The sequence below is a fragment of the Acinonyx jubatus genome, chromosome B3 (assembly GCF_027475565.1).
Source record: "Acinonyx jubatus isolate Ajub_Pintada_27869175 chromosome B3, VMU_Ajub_asm_v1.0, whole genome shotgun sequence".
NCBI lineage: Eukaryota > Metazoa > Chordata > Mammalia > Carnivora > Felidae > Acinonyx > Acinonyx jubatus.
The window spans coordinates 143850500-143876241 of record NC_069386.1 but is presented as its reverse complement, the minus strand read 5'-3'; the positions used below and the strand labels follow the sequence as shown (position 1 = coordinate 143876241).

Genomic DNA, 25742 nt, shown 5'->3' with positions numbered 1-25742 from the left:
ATGCTCAGGCCTGGCTTTCACCGGGTCTGGGCTCCGTGAGCGTGACCCACTGCCGGGATGGCACCCTGTCGTCGGGCCTCCCCGTCTGGGCCCCCGGCACCGTCCACACAGATGGGCAGAGCTGTCTCAGGACACGTCTGATTTCGTTATTTCTGTGGGATTTGCGCGCTCCTCTTCTCGCGTAGCGTTGTTTTCTGGTGTTTTAGTCGGTTCGCGGTTCCCCACGAGGCCCATTGGTCTGTTCCTCCTGCCGCCTTCCCGTCGCTGAGCCAGGAACGCCTGCTCTTCCAGCTTCGCCCGTGTCCTGACCTTCAGGGTCACCGCTTGGGGCGGCTCGCGTGCAGGGCCCGTGAGCCCGTCCGAGCGGCAGACGCCGTCCTGACGCCCGCTCTCCGTGGGGCTCACGCCTCTGGCTGGCGCTGCTCTCGGAGGCCGAGGTTTCCGTGAGGAATTCAGTCTGGTTTCCGTGGTCGTCTCCGTGTTTGGCACACAGCCCGTCCTCGGTGCTCCTGTGTGCTCGTGGCCCAGCCCGGGTCTGTGGCTGGAGATGCCCGTGGGCTTGGGTCGGGCTGGGTCATCACACCTTCTGCTCCTCGCTCGCTCTGCCCGGTGACCCCTCAAGGACAGAGGCGGCCGGTGTCGGCCGCCCCCGGTGCGACGCCTGCGGCCGCCGTATTCTGACAGGCCGGTGTGTCCGGAGGGCCGTCCTCGGGGCTGTGTGCACGCCCCATCCCGTCCGCATGTGATGCTCCGCTCCCCTTCCTCGGCGCTTTCGTGCGTCGTCTTCTTGCGGCAGAGAATCGGACGCTGCCTCGTTGCCTGGCCTGAAGCTTTTTCTCCCGTAGCAGGTGCGGCTGGTTTCTGCCCGTCACCGTGACTTGTTACTTGTGCCTTCTCTGCGCCGGGGGCCCCCTCGTCCCCTCCCCCTGCCCCCACTGGAGGGCCGTGCGGGTGGCAGGGGCCGGGTCCTCCGGGCAGGCATCAGGGCAGAGCTGTTCGTCCGGAGGGATCATCACCCCGCAGGCGTTTCCTGCTCCAGGGCATCAGTGGTTTCGTCCCCCCAGGGCTGCGTCGGTTGGGACGCGACGTTCTCGTGTCAGTCGGCGCTCACACGAGCTTTAAGCGTGACGCGTTCCAAACCGGAGTAAGGTCTTCCTTTTTTTCTTTTAACGTTTAATTTTGAGAGAGAGAACCGGCAGGGAGGAGCAGAGAGGAGAGAGACAGGGTCTGAAGTGGGCTTTGCGCAGACAGCGGAGAACCTGACGTGGGGCTTGAACTCACGGACCACGAGATCGTGACCTGCGTCGAAGTCGGACGCTTAACCGACTGAGCCACCCAGGCGCCCCAGAGTGAGGTCTCACGTAAACTTTAAACTCTGTAAGGACCCACGCACGTCGTTGGTGACTCGTCAGTGGTTTTGCTGAGGTGTCACTGACACACGACAAACCGCAAACTTAGAAGGTGGTGTTTTGGTGAGATGGACAAGGCCCCCCCTCCCCCCCCGACGCCCTGGGCCTGTGTCAGCCTGCGCATCCCAGGCAGCCCTCGGAGGTCGGTTGTACTTCCTGGCACTTTTCCTCCGTGGGATCACGAGGCCTGTCCTGACGCGTGTCCGGCCGCTCTGCTGTGTGGGAGCGCACGGGTCGGGTGCACAGCGGCCCCGTCTGTGGTGCGTGGCGGGCCCGACGTACTCCCGGGTCGTTAGTCTAGCCGGGGCTGACGCACACGTGGGGTGTTTTCTGGGTTTGGGTTGTCGCGCGCACAGCGCCGTGAACGTCTGCGCAGGTGACCGTGTGGACGTTTACCTCCTCTCTGCCGGGCGAGCGCCGAGGAGCGGACTTGCCGGCCGGTGCGGGGCACGTGCCCCTGTCTCGGAGGGGCCGCCGCGTGTGTGCCCCGCCGGGCGTGGGAGCCGCTTCCCGACGCCACTCTTGGCCTGGCGGGAGGGTGATGGCGCCCACAGAAGCCGCAGCCGGTGCTGACGGGCCGTGTGTTTTCTTTTTCTGGACTCTCGAGTGTCGCCCGCGTGTCCCGGACACCAGTTGCTCACGGGAGGGCCACGCTCTCCAGCTGGCCGCGATCGAAGCGACTGATGTTTTGTGGGTTGCTTCCCGAGTCACTTCCTAGATGTGACTAGGAAGTTTTGCCTGACCTAAAGCCACAGGTGTTTTCCCCCGTTAAAAAAAATTTTAGGTGTTAAATTTGAGTGAATTTTTGCACAAAGCGTGAGGCATAGGCCAAGGGCCGTGCTTAGGTGCGTGGACGTCGGGCTCCCTCTGTGACAAGGCGCGTCTTTGAGCCCCTCTTTCGTCGGTTGCTCACTGATGTCAACGAAGTAACTGCTGGCTGGGTGGCGATGCTCCTCTGCACAGCGGTGGGGCCCTCTGCCTTTCCACGCGGTTCACAGGCGGTGTGTGCGATTGGGTCCCTAGGCTCCGTGGAGGACACCGCGTCCAGTGTATTTGGGGAAGACGATGCCGAGGACGAGGAGTTGGAAGCCGCTGCCAGCCACCTGAACAAGGACTTTTACCAGGAGATCCTTGGTAGCGGCTTGTCCAGCAGTTCCGAGGGGGCCGGAGACCCCGAGGGGGGCGCCAGGCCCCCTGCCCTGGAGTCCCTGCTTGGCCCCCTGCCCACCGCGGCCAGCCTGGGCATCTCAGACTCCATCCGAGAGTGCATCTCCTCCCAGAGCCAGGACCCCAGTGAGTGCCTGGGGGCCTTGGGGAGAGGAGGGGGGCTCCTCTGGGCAGGTGGGCGGGACCGTGGCCGGCAGATAGCCGGTCCGGATCGCCCGTCCCCAGCTGGGGGAGGTGGGGTGCAGCCTTACGGAAGGGTGGGCGCCGCGCCTGCCGTGTGTGAGCTGTCGGTGATCCCGGCACGGGTTTGTCACCACCCTCAGAACCCTTCCCCAGTGGCCCACTGGCTTAGTCCTGGCCAGAGCCCTCTGCTGGCCGGGGGCCCTCCTGCCCGAGCTCCTCCACGGGGACAGGGCCTGGGTCCCCCGCCCGTCCCTTCTCGTCTGACTGAGGGCCCGGTCCCCGCCGGTTGGGCTTCGGCGCTGGCGGTGCTGGTGGCCCGGCAGGAGCGTTGCCCTCACCCCGCTGGGAGAGGCCTGGGGCGCAGGCTGTCCCGGTTCTGCCGCGTCTTCCTCCCTCAGGTGTCCCCAGACTGCAGGGTGCAGGCCCTGCCTCGTCTCCGGGCACCGAGGGCTGGGCCAGGAGCCCCTGTGAGGCTGTGCCACCCAGACGTTCATCACATACCCTGTAGCCAGGTGTGGCGATGGGCGGGCACGTGCCTGCCCTGATGGCGGTGACGTCTGGGGTGAGAGGGACAGCGACACAGCCCGAGCCCGGTGTGCAGGTTGTACCGCAAGGGCCTGTGCGAAGGCCCTGAGGCAGGAGGAGACCATTCTTGCAGGGGCCGAGGGAGCCGGCATCGAGGCAGAGCAGGGAGGCGTGCGAGCGATGTGTCTGAGCGCCAGGGGGAGTCCACGCAGGGCCTCGGCCGCGGAGCGACAGTGTGGCCCACGGGCTGTGGGTGGAATCGGGAGGAGCCGGCAGAGGACCATCTGGCGACGGGGGCCGCAGAGAGCAGCGGCTGCCCCGTTTTCTGGGCCGTGCAGACTGTGCTGTTGACCCAGCTGAGGCAGGAGGGGAGTGGCCAGCGGGGCCCGGGGACGTCCCGAGCGTGTCACTGGGGACTCTCCGCGGCCCCTCTCCTGCTCCAGAGACGCTGCTGTCGTCCGGGAGCCGCGGGGACTGGCGGGGCACCGCCTCGGCTGTGGCTCTGGTCTAGCGTCCTTCCTGCACAAGCGCTGGCGTGAGAGCCACGCACTGTCCCCCGAGAGGTCGCCGTCCGCCCTCCGCCAGAGCCCCCGAGTCCTGAGACGGCCCGGGGGAGTGTGCACTTGGTCACCAGTTATTGACCCCAAATGACACCGGTGTCGTGCTTCCCCGTAGCGGACGCATGTGGGGACGGCGAGCTGGACCTCAGTGGCATCGACGACCTGGAGATCGACAGGGTGAGTGTGCGTGCAGCCTCCGCCCGTGCAGCACGTGGTCTGTGCTGGCCACACCGCCCTGCCCTCCCGCGGGTGGGGCGTCCCCACACCGGGCCACCACACGGCCCCCGGGACCTTCATCAGTTCCCGGGGGTGGGGGGCACTGTGTTCTCAGCTCAGTTCCTTCTCAGGGACCTGTGCCCCCGCACTCTGGCCTGGCTCCTGTGCCCCTGCTGTTGGCCTTGGAAGGGGTGGAGGGCGACAGGGTCCCCGACCGGCTCCCCCCAGTGCGCCTATAGCCTCGTGGGTCAGAGGTCCGCCCCTGACCAGTGTATACAAGCAGGAAGGGTGTTGGTGGCCGAGACCTGAGTGAGGTGCTGTGTTCTGCCCAGTACATCCTGAACGAGGCGGAAGCCCGCGTGAAGGCCGAGCTGTGGATGCGGGAGAACGCAGAGTACCTGCGGGAGCAGAGGGGTAAGCGCCCGCCCAGCCGCCCGCCCGCCCGCGAGCCTGGGCCACGGGGCCCCTGCTGATCCTGCCATTTGGGGACTTTTCAGAGAAAGAAGCAAGAATAGCAAAGGAGAAGGAGCTTGGTATCTACAAGGAGCACAAGGTAGGGGCACCCGGTGCGCGTGGGGGCCGGCCTTGCTCCCCCCCCCCCACCCCAAGTCATGCCAGGGCTCCCGGGGGGCGGCACAGACCTGTGCCCCTGGCCGCTGGGCCCTGACTGTGCTGGCCTCCCCTCGGACAGATGTGCCGTTTAGCTTTGGGGAAGATCCTAGGCAGGCTGAATTGGGGCCTTGTGATCTCCGTGGACACCCTGTCCCAGCTCTGGGACCTGAGAGAACCTGCAGTCACGCTTCCCTTCCTGTTGGTGGTCACAGTGATGTGGCCTGTTGCTCATGTGGCTGGATGGGGAGCACCTTTCTGGGGCCGGGGGTGAAGGAGGCCAGGGGTGGCCCTGGAGCTTGGGGGTCAGGGTTTGGGGCCCCCGGCAGCATGGCAGGGAGGAGCTGGCAGGAGGCACAGTTAGGCCCTTGTGCGTGGTGCGGCACCCAGGACGAGGTCCGTCCCCGCTGGGTGACGCCTCCTGAGGTCAGGGAGCACCCTGTGTGCCCTTCGGGTATCTGCGTGGTGGGCTCGTGGGCAGTCGAGTTGGCCCCATGCCCCGAGACCTGCCCCCGGCTGGTGGTGATGGTGAGCCGCCAGGGCACAGCGGGGTGCAGCCGGCTTCCCCAGTTCCAAGAGGAGGTGGGAGCTGCCCTCAGGGAGGCCCCGGCCCTGCACACCTCGGCTCCCCCGGGCGGGGGTCCCCAGGAGACCCTGGTTGCCGAGCCCCCCCCCCCCCCACACACACACCTGCCGCTGTCCAGCCGGCCGTGCCCCCACATCCCACGCAGCACCTAGCAGGCTTACGGGCGCTGAGGTCCCCGTGGGGTGGTGACGTCCCCGTTTCCGTTGAGCCCAAGAAGTCCTGCAAACGCCGGGAGCCGATCCAGGCCAGCACGGCCGGGGAGGCCATCGAGAAGATGCTGGAGCAGAAGAAAATCTCCAGCAAGATCAACTACAGCGTGCTCCGGGACCTCAACAGCAAGGGCGGGGGCGGTCTGCAGGAGGAGGACGCACAGCCCGAGGGGCGGACCGCCACCCGGAAGCTGTCTCGGAGGAAAACGCCCGCCAGGAGGCACAGGGCCGACCCCGGGACCAGCGTGGGGAAGAGGTACTGGGCCCGGTGGGCCGGGTGTCGGTTCTGAGCAGGGCGGGAGGCCTGGGCTGGCATTCGGCCCCCAAGTGCTGGGGACGAACGTCCGCCTGGCGCTGCGCCCGCTGCCCTGCGTGCTCCCGTTTGTGCGAAGGGCCGGGCGCTGACGGGGGGCTCCGGCCCTGGAAAGGAGCTGTGGCCTCAGGGTGTGTTCCGCTCACGGAGCGGGTGAGCCGGCCTGTCCTCCAGGAGGGGCTCTCTGCACCCCGTGCCCTGGCTGCACGCCTCTCTCTGCCGAGAAGGGGGGCTGGCGGAGAGCACGTGCTGTGGGGGGTGAGCGGGTCAGGGGAGGAGCTGGGAGCGGCAGAGCGGGCCAGCGCCCTGGGCCCAGGGGGTCACGCAGGCGTCAAACTCCGTACCCAACGTGGAGCTTGAACTCACCACTCTGAGACCAAGAGTCGCATGCTCCGCCGACTGAGCCGGCCTGGCGCCCCTTGTGACGCTTCTTTTTTTCTAATTTTTTTTAAGTTATTTTTATTTATTTTGAGAGAGAGAGCGTGTGAGAGGGGCAGAGGAAGGGCGAGAGAGAGACAGAAACCCAAGCAGGTTCTGTGCTGTCAGCACAGAGCCCGACATGGGGCTCAAACCCACAAACGGTGAGATCATGACCTGAGCCGAAATCAAGAATCAGACGCTTGACTGACTGAGCTGCCCAGGCGCCCGTGACACTTTCTCTAGAAGTTGGTTATTCTGCTCCCTGGTTCCCGAGCGCCCAGCGCGGCCTGCCACAGACCAGCACCCCCGTGATCCTTTCTGGTCGTGGTCTGGGGCCTGGGGAGGTGTCCCCAGCCTGTCCCCTGCCTACTCGCTGGACCCCCAGAGCGGCGCCCTGAGCCCTCAGGAACCTGGCGCCCTCCCGCACGGGGCCTTCCTGCCGGGCTGCTCAGGCTGCCCCGGGCTGAGTAGGTGCGTCACCCCCACCACAGCCCATGGCGCCCTGTCCACGGCGCACAGGGGCTGCTTTGTCTCTGGCCACCAGTGGACAGCGTGCGGGCGAGCCCCCGTCTCCTGGGTCAGCCGTGCCCTCTCGGCGCCAGTGCGTCTGTGACCCGGGCTGTGAGAGGGTGAGCGGGCTGGGGTTATGGGCCGAGGGGAGGACGTGCTTCCTTCCCAGGGGCTCGCAAACCCTCCTCCGGGCTGCTTGGCCCATACCCCCGCCTCCCCGCTGGCCGTCCCACATGCCCTTGACTGCCGTGACTCTTCCCCAGCCAGGTGGGTGGACAGGCCAGCTTCCCAGTGGGAACCGGGAGTCCACCTCTGTGGGAACCGCCCTCCCTGCACCGGGCCCGTGGTCTCGGCCAGCACGGCCACACATTTGCCGGTCTCCTGCTCAGAGGCCGCCGGCCTGAGGCCGTGCCAAGCAGAAACCTCCCACGAGCGCTCCGAGGGCCTGTCCACCTGTCAGAGCTGCCCTGGTGTCCACTCCCAGTGTCCCAGGGCTCGTTGGCACATCACAGTGGTGGGGTGCGCTCGGTCATCTGAGGCCCGTCTGGATGCTTCCCCCCGCCGGCCCTGGGGCAGGGTCCCTGAGCGTGGATGGCTTCCATGGCCAGGCCGTGGGAGGGGAGCCTGCCTCCTCTCAGTTGGGGTCTCACTGTCGCCCCGGACAGGTCGGCGTTGTCCGGGGGGGTCTCGGTGTTGTTCTCCTTCCTCCCTTCCTTGCAAGTGACGGTGTGGCCGGTGTCCCGGCTTTTGTGTTTGGAGGGTCTGGGGGGAGGGGGCTAGGCCCCCACTCCTCCAGGCATCCAGCCACGGGAGGAGCAGGGCTGTGGTTGGCTGCTGCCCGCAGCCCCCACACGCCGGTCCAGAACCTGGGCTGGCAGAGCCCGAGGGCAGCCCGACGTCAGGTCTGCGTTCATCAGATATCGATGGACGTGAGTCACGGCCCAGGGCTGTCTCCTGTTGGCTTGCGTGGCGTTTTAGCTAAAATTGGCATTTGCTGCCAACGTCGTAAAGAAGCTTTCACCGAAGAACCCTGCTTTCCGGCTTCTGCCAGGGGCCCTGCTCCCGCCCCGATTCCCAGCACAGCGGCTGTGCCCCCACGTGGTACGGTGCCAGTGCCTGGCCTTTGGGGGTGGGGACTCGGAGATAGATGCCGTCCCCCTCACGGGTCTGTATCACGCGGACACACGACCTGTTCAAACGACTGGCTGGAGCCGCGCGCGTTCGAGTAGGAGAAGCCCCTAGCGGCATAGGCGCGGGGGGGGGGGGGGGGGGACGTGATTGGCACCAGAGGGAGGAGATCTGCTCACTGAGAGAAAAGGCAGAAGGAGGGGCCGGAGGGCAGAGGGAACCAGGGCAGGTCACAGCTTGAGGCCCACAGGGTCCACTGGGAAGAGTGACCACAGAGCGGGCCCCGGGGAGGCGGTCAGGGCCGCCGGGGGCCGGGGGAGCCGAAGCAGGAGGGGCTGGGCACCAAGAGCACGCCGTGCTTGCGGAGGAGTGGCTGGCCACGCATCTCAGCGGGGCCCCCTGTGTCCCGACCGGTGGCTCTGGCCCAGGCTGACGCCCTGCGATGCGCTTTCTTCTAGGTTGAGGCCAATGGTGTCTGCGCAGCCGGCCAAGAAGGCGGCCGCAGGAGAGGTACGTGATGCGGCCGCAGCCGGGGGCAGGGGCCTCGAATACCGAGCTGTGAGCAGCTGAGAAGTCGGGCCGGCCCAGGCCCGGGGAGGCCGGAAGCCTGCAGGTGGCAGGGCAAGTGTCCCAGGAGCAGGCCTGCCACTCTGGGGTCGCACTGCCAGGCTGTGTCATCAGACAGCGTGCCCTCAGGGCGAGGCTTTCTGGGCACTGATGTGGGTGTGGGCTGAAGGGTGGGGCGGGGGGCCACTTGGGAGGTCGGGGCTCTGGGTGTCCTCGCTGACCACTCTGGGAGCACAGGGCCCCCCCCCCCCCCCCAGGGCAGGCGGCCTCTAGAGCCTGTCCCCTCACCTGCAGCCCTTGCCCCTGAGCCCGTCCACCCTGGGAGCCGAGCCCGCCAGGCCCACAGCGGTGCTGGTGGAGAGCGGGCCCGTGTCGTACCACCCCGAGGACGACCCCGATGAGGACGACCCCGACGAGGACGACGGGGAGCCCTGTGTCAGCGCCCTGCAGATGATGGGCAGTGGCGGTGAGGGGGCAATACTGGCACTGGGCGGGGCAGGGGTGCTTCAGAGAGAGAGAGAGGGAGAGGGAGAGGGAGAGAGAACCAGCGGGGGAGGGGCAGAGAGAGGGGGAGAGAGTCCCAAGCAGGCTCCATGACGCAGAGCCTGATGCAGGGCTCGAACCCGTGAACCGTGAGGTCGTGACCTGAGCTGAAGTTGGGCCCTCGACTGACTGAGCCGCCCAGGCATCCAGGCCTGTCAGCTTCAAACGCAGTCTTTCTGTCCAGAAGGAGGTTGGGCCTGGGGCGTTCACAGCTCGGCTCTGTCCGTTCTGAGAACAAGTACTGGAGGTCACCGACCGGGCCCTCCCCGATGTGAAGGCTGCGGGCTCCGGGTTGCAGGAGGGCCGCCTGGCCGGCGGGAGCAGGGCTCCCACCCACCACCCCACTCCCACGGCGCTCTGCCAGGCACCCGGGTGGCCACGGTTCCCTTCTGCGTTCCACAGATTATGGTTGTGATGGCGAGGAGGACGACGGGTACTGAGCCATGGCCCTGCAGCCGTGGCGTCTGGCAGTGGGGGCCTCGGTGGGCCCGCCTGCCCCATAGCCCTCACCGCAGGCGCTCAACACCTCCGTGGCACTTGCTGCCAGGACCACGTCGGGAGCGTCGTCGGGAGCGTTTCTGCCCAGCAGGGGACTGGACCGCTGCCTGTGCGTCCGGTCCAACGTGTCTTGTCCCGTGGAAGGAAACTGAGGCGCGAGAAGGCCCGCTTTTTGGAGCGAGTGGAGGGCTCCTTGTGGAGCCGGGTGCCTTGGCCCCCACCCCTCCCCGGGGCTGAGAAGCACTGCACGAGCCCCACCCCTGCGGGGCCAGGGCCACTCTGTGCCTGTGGCTGTGTCTTCAGCCAGACCTCGGACTCTGGCCCGCTCCTGGCCCACGACAGGACAGTTGGCTCCATGACCCCTGGGTGCACAGCTGCCCTGGGCAGTGCCTGCACAGCCTCTGGTGGCTGCCCAGGGTGTTGGGCTGGCCCTGCTGCATGGAGCCAGACCCAGGAGCTGGAGCCGGAACCGGGAGCCAGAGCCGGAACCGGGAACCGGGAGCCGGAGCCCAAGCTGGAACCAGGAGCCAGAGCTGGAACCAGGAGCCAGAGCTGGAACTGGAGCCAGAGCCGTAGGTGCTCCTTGCTTGACCTGGGATCTGGCTCAGTGGCCACAGAGGAATGACAGGCAGAGGGTCTTCAAGCCTGGCCACTCTGCCCTGGATGGTTCCTGCTGCCCTTGACCACCCCTAAGGACCAGGCCTCGTCGTTGGAAGGCCCAGCGACCACTTTCAGGGTCTCCGCTTGGGCGTTGCTGCTCTGGACATGGCCACGGAGGCAGGGCAGATGTTTTTGCTGCTCGAGGCCCCAGACCTGGCCACCCTGCCCCCCCCCACAGTGGCAGAGTGGGGCCACACTGCCTTCCCAGGGGCCAGCCCTCCGTCTCCAGGGCTGGGCCAGACCCCTCCTGAACGCAGCAGTCTGTAGGTAGGGAACTTTGAGGTCTTGACTGCACGTGTCTGGACCCTGTAGCCAGCCTGGACCCCGGGGCTCCTTAAAAGCCGGAGAGGAGAGTGAGTTTAGTGAAACAGAAAGATCCGTTACTTAAGCAGAAATTGGCTGAGGCTATGGTCTGTGCCTTCACATCTGGGGCTGTGGCCTGCCTTGGAGGAGTGAGGCCACGGCCAGTGGGGGTGGGAGGAGCATACAGTGTGCAGGCTGGACTCACGCCTGACCCTGTCGTCAGATGCACTATGGGGACGTGGTTCGGGTTCATTAGCAATCCCCTTGTGCCCAGCCCTGTAGGAAGTCCCAGAGTCTGCTCCTGGCCCCGGTCTCTTGTGGGGCCACAGGGCAGGGAAAGCTTGGCCGCAGCGGCTCTTAGAGCAGCCCCAGGCTCTGGCTTCCTGGCAGGGCCCGCGGGGTGGGGGGTGGTTCACCGAGCCACTCGGGGAGCAGAAGGTGGGCTGAGACTGGCCATGGATGACTGGCTCTGGGGACTTCCAGATGGAGGTGTGGCTGTGGCCACGGAGGTGACAGAACCACCCTCTGGCAGACGGGGCTGCCTCCCCAGCAGGGCGAGCAAGGCAGGCTTCAGGACGGGGCTCTGGCAGGACACATCCCCAAGGGGCTGGACAGAGGAGGTTCCCACGGAGGAAGAGTCCTCTGTCCCAGTGGGGATGGGGTTTCTGTGGGGGTGTGCAGAGGGCTGGGGTCCTCGGAGAGGATGTGGTGAGGAGAACAGTGAGGCCCGGGCCGTGACCGAGGTGCCGTGACCTGGGTCTGGCAGCCAGCAGCCCTGTGCTCTGTGTCCAGGTCGCCACTGCCACTGGCGTGGGCTTGCAGGGGACACACGGGCCCGTGTGCCCCTCCGCCCCATACCTGGGCGCCCCTCGTCCAACCCTGAGGATGACGTACGTCTGGTCGCCGGGTGTGGCTCTCTTCAGGGGGCCGTGGGGGGCTGTCCCTGGCAGGTGCAGGCTGCAGCTAATGGGACAGGGCACCAGCATCACCTCGCCCGCCCCCCAACCTGGGTCCCTGCGGGCTGGGCCGCAGGAATCCCCACCCAGAAAGCTTGGGAGGCCTAGGTGCCCCGGCCAGGGAGGGGCAGGGACCTCACTCCGTCTGAGGGTCAGGGTCACTGAGGTGCTGAGAGCCAGTGGGCGGTCAGACCCAGGCTGGGATCAAGCCCCAAGGGGGTGTGTGGCAGTGGGCCTGCCTGGGGTGCCTCCCCCAACTGCGTGCAGGTCCCACCCCTGCCCCCTGCACTACAGACAGGTAGCTGCCGGTTCTGCCCTAATCTTAGCCGAGACCAGAGGGGCACGGGAGCCTACGTCACTTCCCAGGTCACCCAGCGTGGAGGTGGCCTCCCTGGGACCCATCCTGACAGCCGCCCCCTTCCCGGGTGCTGGGGCCTGGCCACACCCGCTCTCGGATGCCTGCCCCCGGGGCCTGGCCAGTGACAGCAGGCATCCCGAGAAGAACGCAGGGCTCCCCGCTGGCTCCCTACGGTGCTGGGGGTCCCTAGGGGGCAGGCGGGCCGCCGTGAGCACATGTGCACCCGTGGGCACACAAACGGGTTCTGGGCAGCCTGGCGGTGCGCACTTGTCCTCTGACCCTGCAGAGCTGGGCGGCCTGCCGGTGGGGCCAGGGTCCTCGTGGGGGGCAGGAGGCAGCAAGCAGGCGTGTCTGGCAGGCTCCAGGTGGGAGCGCTGTGCCCGTTGGCTCCCGGCCCCCTGAGCCCAGCTCCCCCTGGCCAGCACGTGCAGCGCGGCCGGATGGGTGAGAGCCAGCGCCGGCCCGGACCGGGCCCCGCGCGTGAGCATATGCACGGGTACAGGCCCGGCCCCACGCAGGTGTGCACGTGCACATGCAGGTCTGTCGGGGGGCCAGGCCAGGGTGGGCAGGCGGGCCCGGTGCTGGCTGAGGTCAGACGGCCGTGGGCCTGCTGCTCTCGCTGGTGCTTCCCACGGGGCACCTCCCTGGTCTCCGGGGAGGGTGGGGGACGGCCGAGACCTGGGTGTGTGTGGCACCTGCTTGTGCCCCACCACACCCTGTGCTGTGTGACCTGGCGCCAGTCCGTCCCTGAGCGGGAGTCAGAACTACAGGGTACCTTCTAGATGGCCGCAGGGAGGTGGGCGGGCCACGGCCCCTCCCAGACATGGGGGGACAGGTCTGTGACTCCTTTCCCCACCCGGGGCTCTCCGGCAGGGCGGCCTCTCGGGATTGCCAGCTAGATCATTCCCAGGCATCCTGGGCAGACAGCGAGAGCCCCGAGGGCAGAGAGAGGTAGGCAACGAGGGAGGCTGGCCTGATGGGAGAGCCCTCTGCGTCTGTCTCTCAAGGGCTGTCCCCAGATCATGACATCGGTGCATTCCCTCCAAAAGGCTGTGCTCAGCCCCACCCTCCCACACCTGCCCTGCTGGCCACCGTCACCGGTGATTTGGGGCTCACACCAGCCTGCGTGTCCTCAGGCCTCGTGTGCCCTAGGCTCACACACCCCGCCTCCCCGCTGCTCCCACCAGGTGCCTCCTGCAGCCCCAAGTGGTGCCGGACTGGTCAGGCCCCTAAGTGGGCAGAAGTGCCGATGGCCCGAGGGCAGTGTGGGTCTCTGGAGGAGGGGCTGGGCAGCCCCCAGGGTGTCCTGCTGGGTGCCGTCTTCCTCCGTCCCGCCCTCCCTGGACCGGGCCTGGATGGCAGCAACCTCTGCCGCCTCCGCCCTCCAGCATCCTGCCTTCCCACCCCTCTGTCCACCTCTGGGCGGCTGCAGCACCGAGTGGGGGATGTCCTCCGTGGTGCCTTCCAGGCAGGGTCCAGGGCTGCTTCCTGGGGAGGGGCTGACCGGTGAGAGGCTGGGGGGGGGGGGGAGGAGGAGGAGGGGCTCTTGTCACTGGCCTGGGTCTGGGCTGGCTGCCCCTGCCCCCGCCAGGCCGCAGATGTTCCAGTGGGGCAAACTCAGGGACTTGAACTGCAGGCCACACACACAGCCACCAGGGAGATGAGGTCCTTCGGGCTGACTGCGTCACTGTCCTCAGCCCTGCCCTGCCCCCTGGCCGCTCGCCCCCTCGGGCACCCAGGCCCAGCCTTGCCTGGCTTCACAGGCAGGTTCAGCTGAGGCCCCCACTCCCCCTGCAGCCCGGAAATGCTACATTCCCCGGATAATAAAGACTAGGAGACTTGAAGTGGTAGAGTGCCTATGGTCTTTGTCCACAGCGTGTCAAGGCCTCTAACACATCGTTGCGGGGCCCGCCCGGCCGGGCCCCCCACCCGCCATGCGCACACGGAGTCGCCATCTTCCACACGCCGGGCCTGTCCCCTTCCTGGATCTGAGGGCCCCCTCGCCAGCAAGGTGGCAGAGACGGGCACAGAGAGGAGGCCCCGCAGGAGCAGGCTGCTGGGCCTCCTGGACACTCCTCGGCGCCCCAGGCCCTCCCAGCCCCTGGCCCAGCAGACCGTCTGAGCTCTCGGCCCGCAACCCTGCGGACACTACACCCCCAGCTGCCTGCGACCCTAGAGAGCCCCTTCCCCCGTGGGGCTGGTTCCAATTACGCTACCCCCGTCCTGCAGCCGCACTCCTAGGGGCAGGGGGTGACCTAGGACCAGCTGGGCTTGGGGAGGACTTGCCCAGCGGGGGGCACGACCCTCTGCCTGTCCCCTGCCCTGCAAAAGGACTGATGGCCCTTCTTGTGCCACCCCTCCCCCCCAGTCCCAGCACCGAGTGCTTGCCCACACCCGGGCGCTAAGCCGCCACTTGAGCAGGACTCTCGGCCACCCTGCGCGTGCGTCCTGGCCCCTTGGGGATGCCAGGCATCGTGTGGGGGCCATGCTGGTGTGTGGCCAGCAGCTTCCCTGACCTGTCAGGGCCTCTCTGTGCCTACGTGCCTAGAGGGTTGGCTCGTCCCTGGGGAGGCCTGGGCCCCAGCCAGGCTGGCAAAGGGTAGTGGCCAAGGGACCGGCTCCAAAGTCTCAGGCCCTTCAAAGGGACGTGGGCGGTGGCAAAGTGGAGAGTCTTTATGGCTTTCCGGCCGGCAGAGGAACCTGGCTCAGGAAGCCATTGTCCCCATACAATGGGCCTGGCTGGGACCTATGAAGGCAGGGGGCCCCAGATTGGTGGGACCTGACCTTGACCCTGATCAACCACCGATAGTCCCCAGCACCTTCTCACGGCCACCGCGGCTGGCCCTGGCCAGGAAAGGGGACAGCTGTGCCTGAGGGCTAGAGCACCACCAGGGAGGGGCGGTGATGGGTGGGGAACGCTGCCGGAGCAACCCCGGGGGGCTGTGGTGGAGGCGCCCTGCAGCCCAGGGCGTCTCACAGGTGGGCAGGGAGGAGCTGATCAGCAGGGTCAGGAGGGGTAGGTCACCTTCCATCACAGGGAACAAACCGCTGAGGCCACAGAGATCCCATCAGCGAGCACCCAGGAGGCCCTAACTGGATGGAAGGCAGCGCCTCCCTGCCAGACGACGAGGGGGCTGCCCTTGGTCGCCAGGGGCCTTTGCACCAGCCAGGCCGAGTCCTCGTTCCCCTCCTTCGGGAGGTCACAGCGAACAAGGACGTTGTCTGCCACGCACCCACTTGGCGGGGCCTGAGAAGATGAGCGCCTGGCGTATCGCAGGGGGATGGCCACTGTGGCCCCCACGCCTGCCCTTGGCGGCGGCGACGTGGCGCTGAGCGGGCAGCGGGGGACGTGCCCCTCAGGCAGGAGGCCACGGGGCCGCCAGGGCCAGACATCGGCAGGACCTGCAGGGTCCCAGCAGGGCCCGACTGCAGGTGATCGCGAGTCCCCGCAGAGGGTGGTGGGCGCGGCGGGGGAGCCAGGATCAGCACCTGTGTCTGCACAGCCCCACCTGGGCCCCAGGTGGGCGCGTGTGCGTTACACACTCAGGTGCACACACACACCTCGTGTTCGTCATGTCCGTGATGGGGAAGAGGGGATGTTCGCTCACGTCTCCGTGCCCGTCGCCCTCACATCTCCCTGAGGCCTCCCGACACCAGCCCCTGGAGCGTTTCCCCAACCACACACGCAAGACTCTGGAGAATGTGTATTTCTCAGCCGTCGGCTCACAGATGTATCACTCCGCCAGCGTCAGCAAAGCCTCACGGCAAAGGTTTGCTCTGACGTTGTCCGTAGGGACATGGCGGGGAGGGCACGGCCTCCGCGCTGTGGGGAAGTCCAGCAGGCAGGGGGTGGGAGACGCGCAGAGCAGGTGTGCGGCCAGCTGGAGCACAGAGAGGTGGGCCGCTGGGGGCACGGGAAGCCCAGGCAGGGTCTGAGCAGATGGGCCCCGTGGGCCTGGACAGTGGGTCTGTACAAGGTGCAGGGTGGCTGGGAGAAGAGTGTGGGATGACGGGGAGGCCGCAGGAAAGGGGTGGAAGTCTGGAGCCCGTCGGCCCGGGGATGGCATTCCAGGCCCCCCGGGGGCAACCCCAGCCTGGCCCTGGGCAGGGCTGCTGTCCACAGACAGATTTTCCAAACCGTCGCGGACCCCAGGCTGGGAATGGGAGCGCTGGGGACAGGCGTGGTGGTCACGTGGCCCAGAGGAAGGCGCTGGCACACGAGGTTCAACAGCCGCCGGGCACCCCCTCGACTCCTGTGCGGGCTCTGTGAGTGCCTGGGGGCTGCCGGGCCCCAGCCAGCAGGCGGCGCTGCAGGACGGCCCGGCGGGCTCCCATGGGTCAGGGAGCCTCCGGATGCTGCGGGTGCAGGAAGAGAGAGCCCTCTTGTGTGTGTGGGGGGGGGGGGGTCTCGTGTGTGCCTGTGCACGTGGGTGGGTCAGTGCCGTGAGGAGCCCTGCTTCTGGGGGAGGGGGGCACTTCTCTGGGAAGGAGTCCCCCCAGGTGTGTGGCTCCTCTGCCATTGACACCTGCACCAGGTGGTCTGATGCAGGCAGAGGTGCCCCTCTAGATCAGACTAAGACCGCCTGCTGGGCCCTCTCCACTCAACCTTCAGCTTCACTTCCTGTCTCACCCGCACAGCATCCCCAGGACCCCTAGGTAAGGGGCGGGTTCTGCGGTGGACAGCCGGCTCCGGGTTCCCGCGGAGGGTCCAGACTTCGTGGAGACCTCTAAGCTCCATGCAGTGGTGACATCCCTCCCTTGGGAGGCCCTGGAGTGAGGTGGGGGGGGGGGTGTAGGGGTTAGTCAGGAAGACTTCCTGGAGGAGGGAGGGTCCACACCAGGACTCAAAGGAAAAGACGCTGGTCAGGCCACAGTGGGGCACAGAAGAGGCAGGTGGGCCACCAACCTGGTGACAGAGGGCATTGGAGAGGAGGGGAACATTAGGTCAAAGCCTCTGGGGGTGGGGGAGGTCAGGATGGGGCGTTGTGTTTCTTGCAGAGGAGCGGGGAGGGGAGTCTCGAGTCCGTGGGTGGGGAGCAAGTGTGTGTCCAAAGAGGTGGGCAGAGGAGGTGTGTGCTTGACCCTGGTGGACCCTGCACCCTGGCTGCTCACCCGACTGACTGGCTTTGGGCACTTGGGATCGCAAGGAGGGCAGACAGCCCTGGTGGCTGGGGTTGGGGTTGGGAGGGACCTGCAAGTCTTTCCTGAGGGCAGAGCCGGACCCTAAACCACGGGAAAGATGGTGGGTAGAGTGTGGCGGAAGGGCAGGGCTGGAGCAGGCCAGGGCTCCTGGGAATGGGGTTCCGAGTGGCCTTGCCAGCCAGGTGCAGGCTTGGGTGAGAGCAGGAGGGCATAGGTGGGGGAGTGGTGTGCGTATGAGGGGGGGCAGGGTGTCCCCAGGCCAGGCTCCCAGTGAGTCACTGCTGACCCGTCGTCCCGGCGCCGCGGGGGCCCAGGCTGGGCTGGCCGCAGGAAGCTGATAAAGGGCCAGAGTCAAAAGCCTCCAGGCCTCCCACTTCCTGCAGCCCCAGGAGCAGGGTGTGGCGCTTGGGGGGTTGGGGGGCGGGTCCTGGCGGGCATCTGTTGATGCAGGCTCAGGTGTCCATGGCCTGGCTGGAGGGCCCACAAAACAACACAAATTGTGACCTATGACTGCCTGGCTCTGCCTTCAGAGGATGTGATTGGGGACGTCGTGGTGGGCACAGGCAGCCTCCGGCAGCCATGGGCAGGAAGGCCAGCGGCAGCTTGAAGGTGTCGGATCAAGGGGCAGAGGGGAAGTGGTGGCCAGGGCAAGGACACGGCCAGGGCCAGGACAGGGGCAGGCAGGCCAAGCGGGCGCACGTTTACCTGCGGGCCACTCTGTCACCTGAAGGTCAGGTGTGTGTCCATCTGTCCAGCCACAGAGGGGTCATGGAGATGGGGTGCTCCCGGGAGGCAGGAGGGGCAGGAGGTCAGCTGGCAGGGGCGCTGAGGCACCCAAGTTGCGTGGGCGACCCCATGGAGCCACTCCCAGTGACAGCAGCGCCTCTGCCACGCCTGTGGTGACGACCCGCCAGCCCACAGGTAAGGATGTCACCATGAGCAAGAGCGACCTCGCCCCACGCCACCTACGCTGGTCCTGCTTCCTCAGGGCCACATCCCAGCACCACCATCACCACGGTCACCCCACCGACCCAACCTCTGGGGCCTTGGCAGAGTCACCACGCTCGCGCTCTCCCTGCCAAGGATGGGAGCCAACGGCCCCCTCCGCCAAAGCCACAGCCACCGTCACGGCCAGGCGTCCCACCCAAACAAGGCCACGGAAGCACAGCGAAGCGCCGACGCGCCCCAGCGCCAGGACTTCTGACGCCTTTTGGGGTAAGTCCCAAAGACCACGCCCCCTGCAGAGCGCGTCTCCCTTCGCCGGCGCGAGGGCCAGGCGGCCCGGGCAGCCCGCGGTCCCGCACCACCAAGGCCCGGGGGCGGGGCCGCGCGGGGGCGGGGCCGCTCCCGCGCTGAGCTCTCGGATTGGTCCCGCGCGGCCGGCAGGGGCGGGCCGGCCGCCCATTGGTCCGCAGCCGGAGGGGAGGGGCCGCCGTCAGCCCCGCGCTCCCGCGGCGCGTCCCGGAGCCGGGCGAGCGCGCGGACGTCGGGCGGCGGGGTGTTCGGATCGGGCCGGGCGTGCGGGGCGGGCCCGGCGTGAGGGGCGGGCCGGGCGTCAGTCCCCGCGCCGCGCGCCGCGGCGCGGGGCCTTATCAGCGGGGGCAGCTGGCGGCCCGTCAGTGCGCGAGCGCCCCGGCCCAATTCAATGGCTATTGTCCGCCGGCCCCTTTGTTCGGGAGGCGGCCACTTCCTGCGGGGCCGGGCTCGGGCGGGGGGGCAGGAAACGCTCCGAGCCGAGGACCAGACGCTGAGGCCGCCCCAGCCAGGGGTCAGAGGCGACGGCCACCTGCCCCGGGGGGCGCCCTGGGCTTGGGGCCGGGGGACTGCGAACAGATGCAGGGGCTTGGCCAGGGCTCAGCCGTCCTCGGAGCCTCAGTCTGCCCGTCTATAGGGTGGGTGGACGGGCCAGAAGGTCCCCTCCTGGGGAGGTGATGGTGGGGGCTGGGCTCATGAGATCAGATCCTGTAGAGACGGGGGAGGGGCAGAGGAAGCCGGAGGGATATCCTCAGGCAGAGGGGTGCCCCTCCCAGGCCTGCCCTCTTCCCCCATCCCTGACTGGGGATGACCGGCTCCTAGGGGCTCAGAACAGCAGCAGACAGGACTCGGGTTCCAGGGGATGGAAATCCAACTCCCACTGCCTCTACAGGAGGAGAGAGAGTCCACTCAGGACTCCAGGCTGACAATCCGGACTGTGACCTGGGGTGGGGGGAGGGGTAGTGAGGGAAATAGTGGCCCAGGTGCTGCCCCACCTGGGGCCAGGCCTCCCATTCCGCCCTCCCCTGGGCTCTGCTGGGCAGCTCTGCTCACAGAGGACCGGCTGTCTTCTTGGGGTCCCTCACCAGGGCCCGGTGGGCGCGGGGGGGGGGGGCAGCCCCGTGTAGCACTCTGATTGGCTGGACCTTGATCACATGCTCACCCACAGCTGGGAGTGGGGTCTAGGGTTGGGTGGGAGATGGGACCTGGCCCAGCACCAGAGCCCACCATTCCCGCCCAAGCGAGTCAAGGCACAGATGGTCACAGCCTCTGCCGCTGTCCCCCCCCCCCCACGCGGCGTGGACCTTCCTTGACCAGCCCCCATCCTGCCCGTCTCCCCAGTGCCCTGGAATCTCTTGCACTTCCTTCCTCTGAAGCCCCCGTGTGGCCTGTGCTGCCTTCCCCCCGCCAACCTCAACCCAACTCAATGGGAAAAAACTGCTGGCATTTCAATGGCAGAACTTGATGAAAAGTTGGTGACCAAAGGCTTGGACGAGCTGGCAGAGGACCAAGGGGACAGTGGGCAACCCAGAAATTAAATGCTGCAGGAGACTGCTGTCCGAGGCCAGAGGAGCCAGGGGAGGGTTGCCACCCAGCCCCCATGTGGCTGAGTCCCCACGGGGACAGACTGCTGGAGGTGCTCCTCTGTGACCCTGGGCAAGCCTTGTACCCCTCTGAACTCCTTAGCTATCACAGGGGGGTTTGTGCAAGTGAAGCGAGGTGTCAGACGGAGAGCACCCAGCTCAGCACTGGAACTTAGGTGCTTTACAAAGGGCAGAGCACTTACCAAGGAACTGAGCACCCACCAGGGGAAGAGGGGAGCCATGCCCCCCCAGGGGTCCTTGGCCTTAGGAGCTGGAGGTCACAAGGTCTAGGAGAGGCTCCAATTTGAACCTGTCTGAAAGGCAGACGCCAAGTGGGTGTCTGGTGTGGAAGAGATCTGGGGGGACACAGCTGTGAGGGACACAGGAATGGGCCAGAGGGGTGGGGAGAGCCCCAATCCCCCCACAGGGTGCCTGCCCAAAGAGAGCAGGGGGGGGTGGGAGGAGCCTGCCCCCACGCCCCCACCCCCTTGGGCTATGCTCTCCGCCAGGTGGGTGGGCACCTGGCCGGGAGCAGCCAATGCCACGGGGTCCAGAGGGTGTCAAGCAGGCTCAGCGGCGGGATTTCTGAGCGGAGCCTTGCCACATGGCCACGTGGGCCAGCCCGGCAGGGGTGTCGGGGACACGCAAGGAGAGGTCTGTGTGTCACCCAAAGCAAGGTGGTCAGCCCTACTATCCCTGCACTGTAGGGGCCCTGAAGGGGGAGGGCAAGGGCGGGAGAAAGGTGTGCTCCGGCAGGACCCCAGAACTCCAGAGGAGGAGTGGTCTGGCCACGGTGGGTTTTGGTGCGGCGGAGGGTGGGGGGGGGGCGGTGGCAAAAACCTCAGGAGAAGCCACGAGGGTGGTTAGCGAGGGCCTGGCCCAGGGAAGACCAAGGAGTGTCCACAGGGAGCGGCAGTGGCTGGGCGGCTCAAGGACACGTGGCCCTTTGGCCCTGGAGACTACAGAAAGGTTAGAATAAAGTCAGGAGATGGGCTGACAGGCCGAGGGCCCTGGAGAACACGTCAGCGTGGGAGGGACACAGCAAAGGACTCTTCAGCCGGCAGCCCCGTTGTCCCGGGTGGAGACCAGCATCCTCACTGCGTTTCCAAAGGAGAACAATTCAGCGGGAGCCGGGCCCCGGGTCGGTTCTGGCCGCCTGGTCTGCCCCCTGCCCCCTGCGGGGTACAGGGGTCAAATCTCCTGCCCCGAGGTCCTGCCCTCACCCCTCTTCTCCACAAGGGAAAGACCTCAGAGGGTGCCCTCGGGCTCCTCCTGCTACCACAAGGGACTGTCCCCACCGGATGGGCAGGTCTGACATCCCCTAGGGTCTGGGCCTGCCTGAGCCATTCGGGACCGTTTGTCACCTCACCCAGCGCCACCTTCAGCCTCAGCCCCGGCATGGTGGTCCTCACTGGCCATCACTCCCCAGCCTCCCTATATCTGAGGGTGCCCCCCACACTCTACCCTCTGCCCTACACCGTGGAAGCGGCCCAGGCGGTGCCACGGCCATGCCTGCCTCGAACCTGCCCCCCCCCCCCCCGCAGTGCCCATGGCCTGCCCTCACTACGGCCCTTCGGTACTCAAGCCCACAGGCACCCTGTCCCTCACTTCTCTGGAGCGGGGACCCACTGTCCCCCAAGACGCTCTCCTCAAGCTCCCCATGGCTTGCTCCTGCATAGCTGTTAGCCTTTTGCTCGGGTCCCCCTCCTCCAGAAAGCCCCCCGTGGCATCTCCCAGCCCTGTTGCTGCCTGTCTAGCTCCAGCCGCTCTGCACACGTTGAAGCTGCTGGGGTCGGGCTGCAGCTCAGAGGACGCATGGCTGGTGGACCTTGCCTGGCCCTGGGGGTCTGGGGGGCGGGGGGCGTGCAGGGCCCCAGCGGCACCCAGCCCTGGCGGACTTGGCTAGAGGCTCCTCTTTGTGGGAGGTCTCTGCGTGAATCACCCCTCAGGCCCAGGCACAAATGCAGGAAATCGCCATTCTATGAGACTCTATTTTCTCCCACAGAGGGGAAAGTCTGTCACACGAAGGGCATTGTTCCCCTGCTCGTGCTTTCCGGGTGGGCACGGTCCACGATGGGGCTTGCGCGTTCTGGGGGCTCCTGGCCGAACCGTTTCCCTTCGAGACCCAGGGGCGCCTAGAGGTTGGGAATATGGGGCCACGGTGCGGCCACCAGCTTCAGGGGGACACGGACCCACCCGCAAGGCGGTGCGGGTCCCGGGAGCCTGGGTCTGCACAGCGTCGGGGCCCGAGTGAGGTCAGGGCCAGGGTTCTGCCTGACACCCACACGCTCTCTGCCCGTCTGGGGGCCTCGGGGTCCCGTCCAGGCTCCAGCTCAACCTTGCCTCCCCCTCTCCAGGAGAGCCGCCCCAAACCCACCCTGCGCCCCCTGCAGCCTTTGAGACCTGGCCAGGGGCTGTGGCCCTACCGCCCCTTGGCTCTGGGCTGCACGAGCCACTCTGTCCTGGGGAGACCCTGACACAGTCGGGCAGCAGAGGGGCAGGCAGCCCCCACGTGATGCCACCCCGGCCACTCGGTCCCGTTGCTGCCCTCGGGGCTGACGTCAAGTCCCACGTGGGGCACACGGGCACACGCGGCACATGGGGTGAAGGGGCCGGGGCGTTGCCTACAGCTCAGCTCAGTCGTACACGGGAAATGGCAGGTGCACTGAGGGGCTCCCACAAGCCCCCGAGGAGCCCCGGGAAGGGCTGTGGACAGCTGACGCCCCACCTCTCACATCCTGGAGGATCCCAGTGAGGAGCCCGGGAGTCTCGGGGTGCAGGTGCCACAGACCCAGGGCCACCCAACACTGAGCCCCCAGTTAGAGGTAGGGGCGGCGGGAGAGGGGCAGGGCTCAGGCCGGAGGGGTGGGAAGCCACGCAGCCAGGAGGGCAGGCCCGGGGTGGGCGTCGGGGCCTTAGGAAGGGTGGTGGCAAGGAGGAGGCGGGGGGCGCGGCCTCCGTGTGAGCAGGAGGACGCCCCGACCCCCAACCCACACACTTGAGTCCCAGCCCGGCAGGCTCTGTGGTGCAGTTGGCAAGGCCAGGCCAAGGAAGAGCCCAGCCTGAGGGAAGAAGGGAGTGATGTGGCTGGGGTGTCCCGGGCAGGACAGACTGACAGACTGGAGGAGGGAGGGCACGGGAAACCAGAGGCAGGAGCCCAAGTCTCAGAGAGAGCCAGTGGAGACACAGGTCATGATGCCACTGAAACACGGGGCTCAGGAGGTGTCCCCAGAAAAGGAACCAGGGAAGGTCATGGCAAGGCCTCTCCTGGAACAGGGCGGGGTGCAGAGCCGGCAGCCGCACGAGGGCAGAGACAGCGGTGGGAGGAGGGACGGCACGATCGAGTTCCCTCCGAGAACAAAACAGAGAAGGGACTCTTCAGAGAAGATTTGCCTAAATTACAGACGCAGGACTCAGGTGGAGAGGACTTTCAGGGGGCACGGGGGCCGTGGGGGTGGAGTTTGGCCTCTTATCACCCGGCTCACACAGACCCTCCTCCATCCTTCCTGCCTCCGGCCTCCACGTTTCGTCCTCACCCCCTGACACGCCTCCTCCCACTTGGTTGTTCTGAAGCGAATCGTAGGTATGGCTTCATATTTCAGTTTGTATCGCTAAGAGATACTTCCCAGAAAGGGACTACAGTGCCCTCAGCACACTGGTGCCCAGTCTGGTTCCAGTTTCCTGGACAGTCGGTCTGATGAGGGCCCACGCATGGCCCGCATGTTGTAACTCCTTCATGTGTCTCTCGGATCTCAGTGTCCTCAGGTCCTCCCTTGCAGTTGTCTAGCATTTGGGCCCCGACCACATATCTGCCGTGGACCAACTGTTGAGTGTGGCCATGGTAGGCGCGGGACGTCGCTCATCAGCGGTGTTCTGTTTGGAAGTGTGTGGTTTCTGATTGTTTTATTTTATATACTTTTTTATTGCAGTAAAACATACCAAGCATAAAATGGACTGTTATAACCATTCTAAAATACAAGCATAACAAAGGACAAAGAGGAGTATCAATAAGTGTGACATGACTCTCAGATCAGAGAACAGAACACATATGCAACTAAAAACACAGCTTCAGAAAACAAAAAGCCACAGATGACAAGCGACCTGCTCCAACTCCTCTCTGCACACAGACAGCTCGAGCAGCCACAAGCAAAGATGTGAACAATTTGGATAATGCAATAAACTGAGGCACACTCTTTTCTAGTACAAATGGGACACTCTCCAAAGCAACACGTTTTGGGTCCCAAAAGAGGCCTCAGGACACCTTCGGAAGTAGAAGCAGCCACACGGGAGGCAGGCAGACAAGGAGGCGACGAACTGCCTGCCCACTGCCCCTAGTGCTGCAGAAAGTGGTTCCAACCTAGAATTCCATACCCAGCCAAGCCATCATCAGAGTATGAGATGGAATAAAAAACATTCTGAGACATGCGAGGTGTCACGCTATCTGCCACGTGTTCTCTCAAAGACCTGCTCCAGGAAAACAAGCGTGCAAACCAAGAAAGAGAGAAGCCCAGCATGCAGACCCCAGTGTCTCACACAGGAGCCCCAGGAAGGGAGCCCCAGGGCTGTGGGGGGAGAGGTCTGCGGGACAGCTGTGCCTTGTGAGGGTCGGCCATCCGGACTGGGCAGCTGAGGACACAGCTTCCCCCAGGAGCAGTGGCTCTGACACGTGCCTGACCTACGCCAGAGAGTGCGCAGAGGACCCTGGTGGGTCAGAAGCAGACACGCGGGGCAGCCCATCCTCCTAGCTCTGCCTTTTGCCCTGCCCGGGCCGTGGGCGCCTGGGCGTCCGGAGATCATCTGCGTCCCTGCCCGCCGACTGGGAGGCCGAGGCTCGCGGTGTCTCTCCTCCTGGGGGGCCTTCAGCTGAGCCACTTGTCAAAACAGGGAGAACGTAGGCCGGGGACATACACCAAGTGCTAAAAGCCAGGGGACAGGACACGATGTCTGGAGGAAGTTGCTTTGCTGGGACAGTCCCCCCAGCGGCTTCCAGGGAACCAAAAATGTGCTACTTCGTATCGGGCTCCTGCATGTCTCTTTTGCTATTTTTTTTAACTGGTTTTTATATTCTCCTCCTTGCACAACACTTCGCACTTTACCGTCTGAACCAGTGGTGCCGCTTCCCCAGGCACACGCAGCACAACACTGCTGGGGAGGCACTGGCAGCAGTGGGGGGCGCAGGTCCCCAACAGCAGGGGGGCATCCACAGCAGGGGGGGGTGTCCCCAACCATGGGGGTGTCCCCAACAGCAGGGGATTCGAGTCCACAAAGAGGCACCCCAGAGAGATCCAGGCAGATCTGGGTGCACGAGGGGGCTCCGTCTGGGCGCGGGGAGCCTGTACGCATGTTCTCCCAGGTCATCACAGACCCAGGGGCCATTCCGATTCAAATCCCTCCTGTTGGTTTTATCCCATTTGTTCTAGCGCTTGTAAGGAAAAGTGAAGGTTAATGATAAATAAGCTAATTCTGAAGAAAAACAGGGAAAGCAAAGAGGTGGAACTGTGCAGTCAGACGTGAAGTCAGCAGTGACACCGGGCGGCACTGGCACGGGCATCGGCAGCGTGGCAGGAAGAAAGCCCGAGCGGCCCGGCCATGCGGTCCGGCCTCTCTGGGGGACCAGGGCTCAGAGGTGGTGGGCGGGGTCAGCGTGCGCTCCGTCCACAAGGCTCAGGCCAGAGAAAAGACCCCGATACGAAAACCTGGGCCCCCCGGGGCTGGACGGTGACACCAGACCCCCCCATCCGTGACACACCTGCCCAGACACAGACGGGGCCAACAGTTACAGGAAACAGGACGGCGAGTGTGCACGAGGGACCGCCTGTAACGCCCCGATAGAGGCTGAAACATCGTGTCGGGAAACAGGGACAGCGCCTCCGAGAAGGCGGGGGCGGGAGAGGAGGCACGGGCTCCCCGGGGTCAGAGACATGACGGCAGCAGTTTGGAAGATGGGTTGAAAGTTAAAATTGAGAAACGCTCCCATTCAGCAGAACGGAAGGGCAGACATACAAACAACAGACCACAGAGGTGTGATCTGACATCCAGCCAA

The 25742-nt window shown here is 66.0% G+C and overlaps 1 protein-coding gene across 6 annotated transcripts in view; it reads left to right on the top strand.

Moving 5' to 3' along the window:
* The window catches only part of BRF1 (BRF1 RNA polymerase III transcription initiation factor subunit), a 57276-nt gene extending 43712 nt beyond the window's left edge, over positions 1-13564 (top strand). For 5 of the 6 annotated variants that reach the window (XM_053225059.1, XM_053225056.1, XM_027066785.2 and 2 more), the window contains 8 exons: positions 2433-2702; positions 3960-4021; positions 4393-4474; positions 4558-4613; positions 5464-5720; positions 8294-8345; positions 8697-8868; positions 9348-13564. In XM_053225059.1, the coding sequence (XP_053081034.1) occupies positions 2433-2702; positions 3960-4021; positions 4393-4474; positions 4558-4613; positions 5464-5720; positions 8294-8345; positions 8697-8868; positions 9348-9385 (989 nt within the window). In that variant the 3' untranslated portion in view covers positions 9386-13564. Of the gene's footprint in view, positions 1-2432; positions 2703-3959; positions 4022-4392; positions 4475-4557; positions 4614-5463; positions 5721-8293; positions 8457-8696; positions 8869-9347 lie in introns of those variants that run through there. The other variant, XR_008299760.1, reaches the window with a different exon arrangement.
* The last annotated feature ends 12178 nt before the right edge of the window (positions 13565-25742 follow it).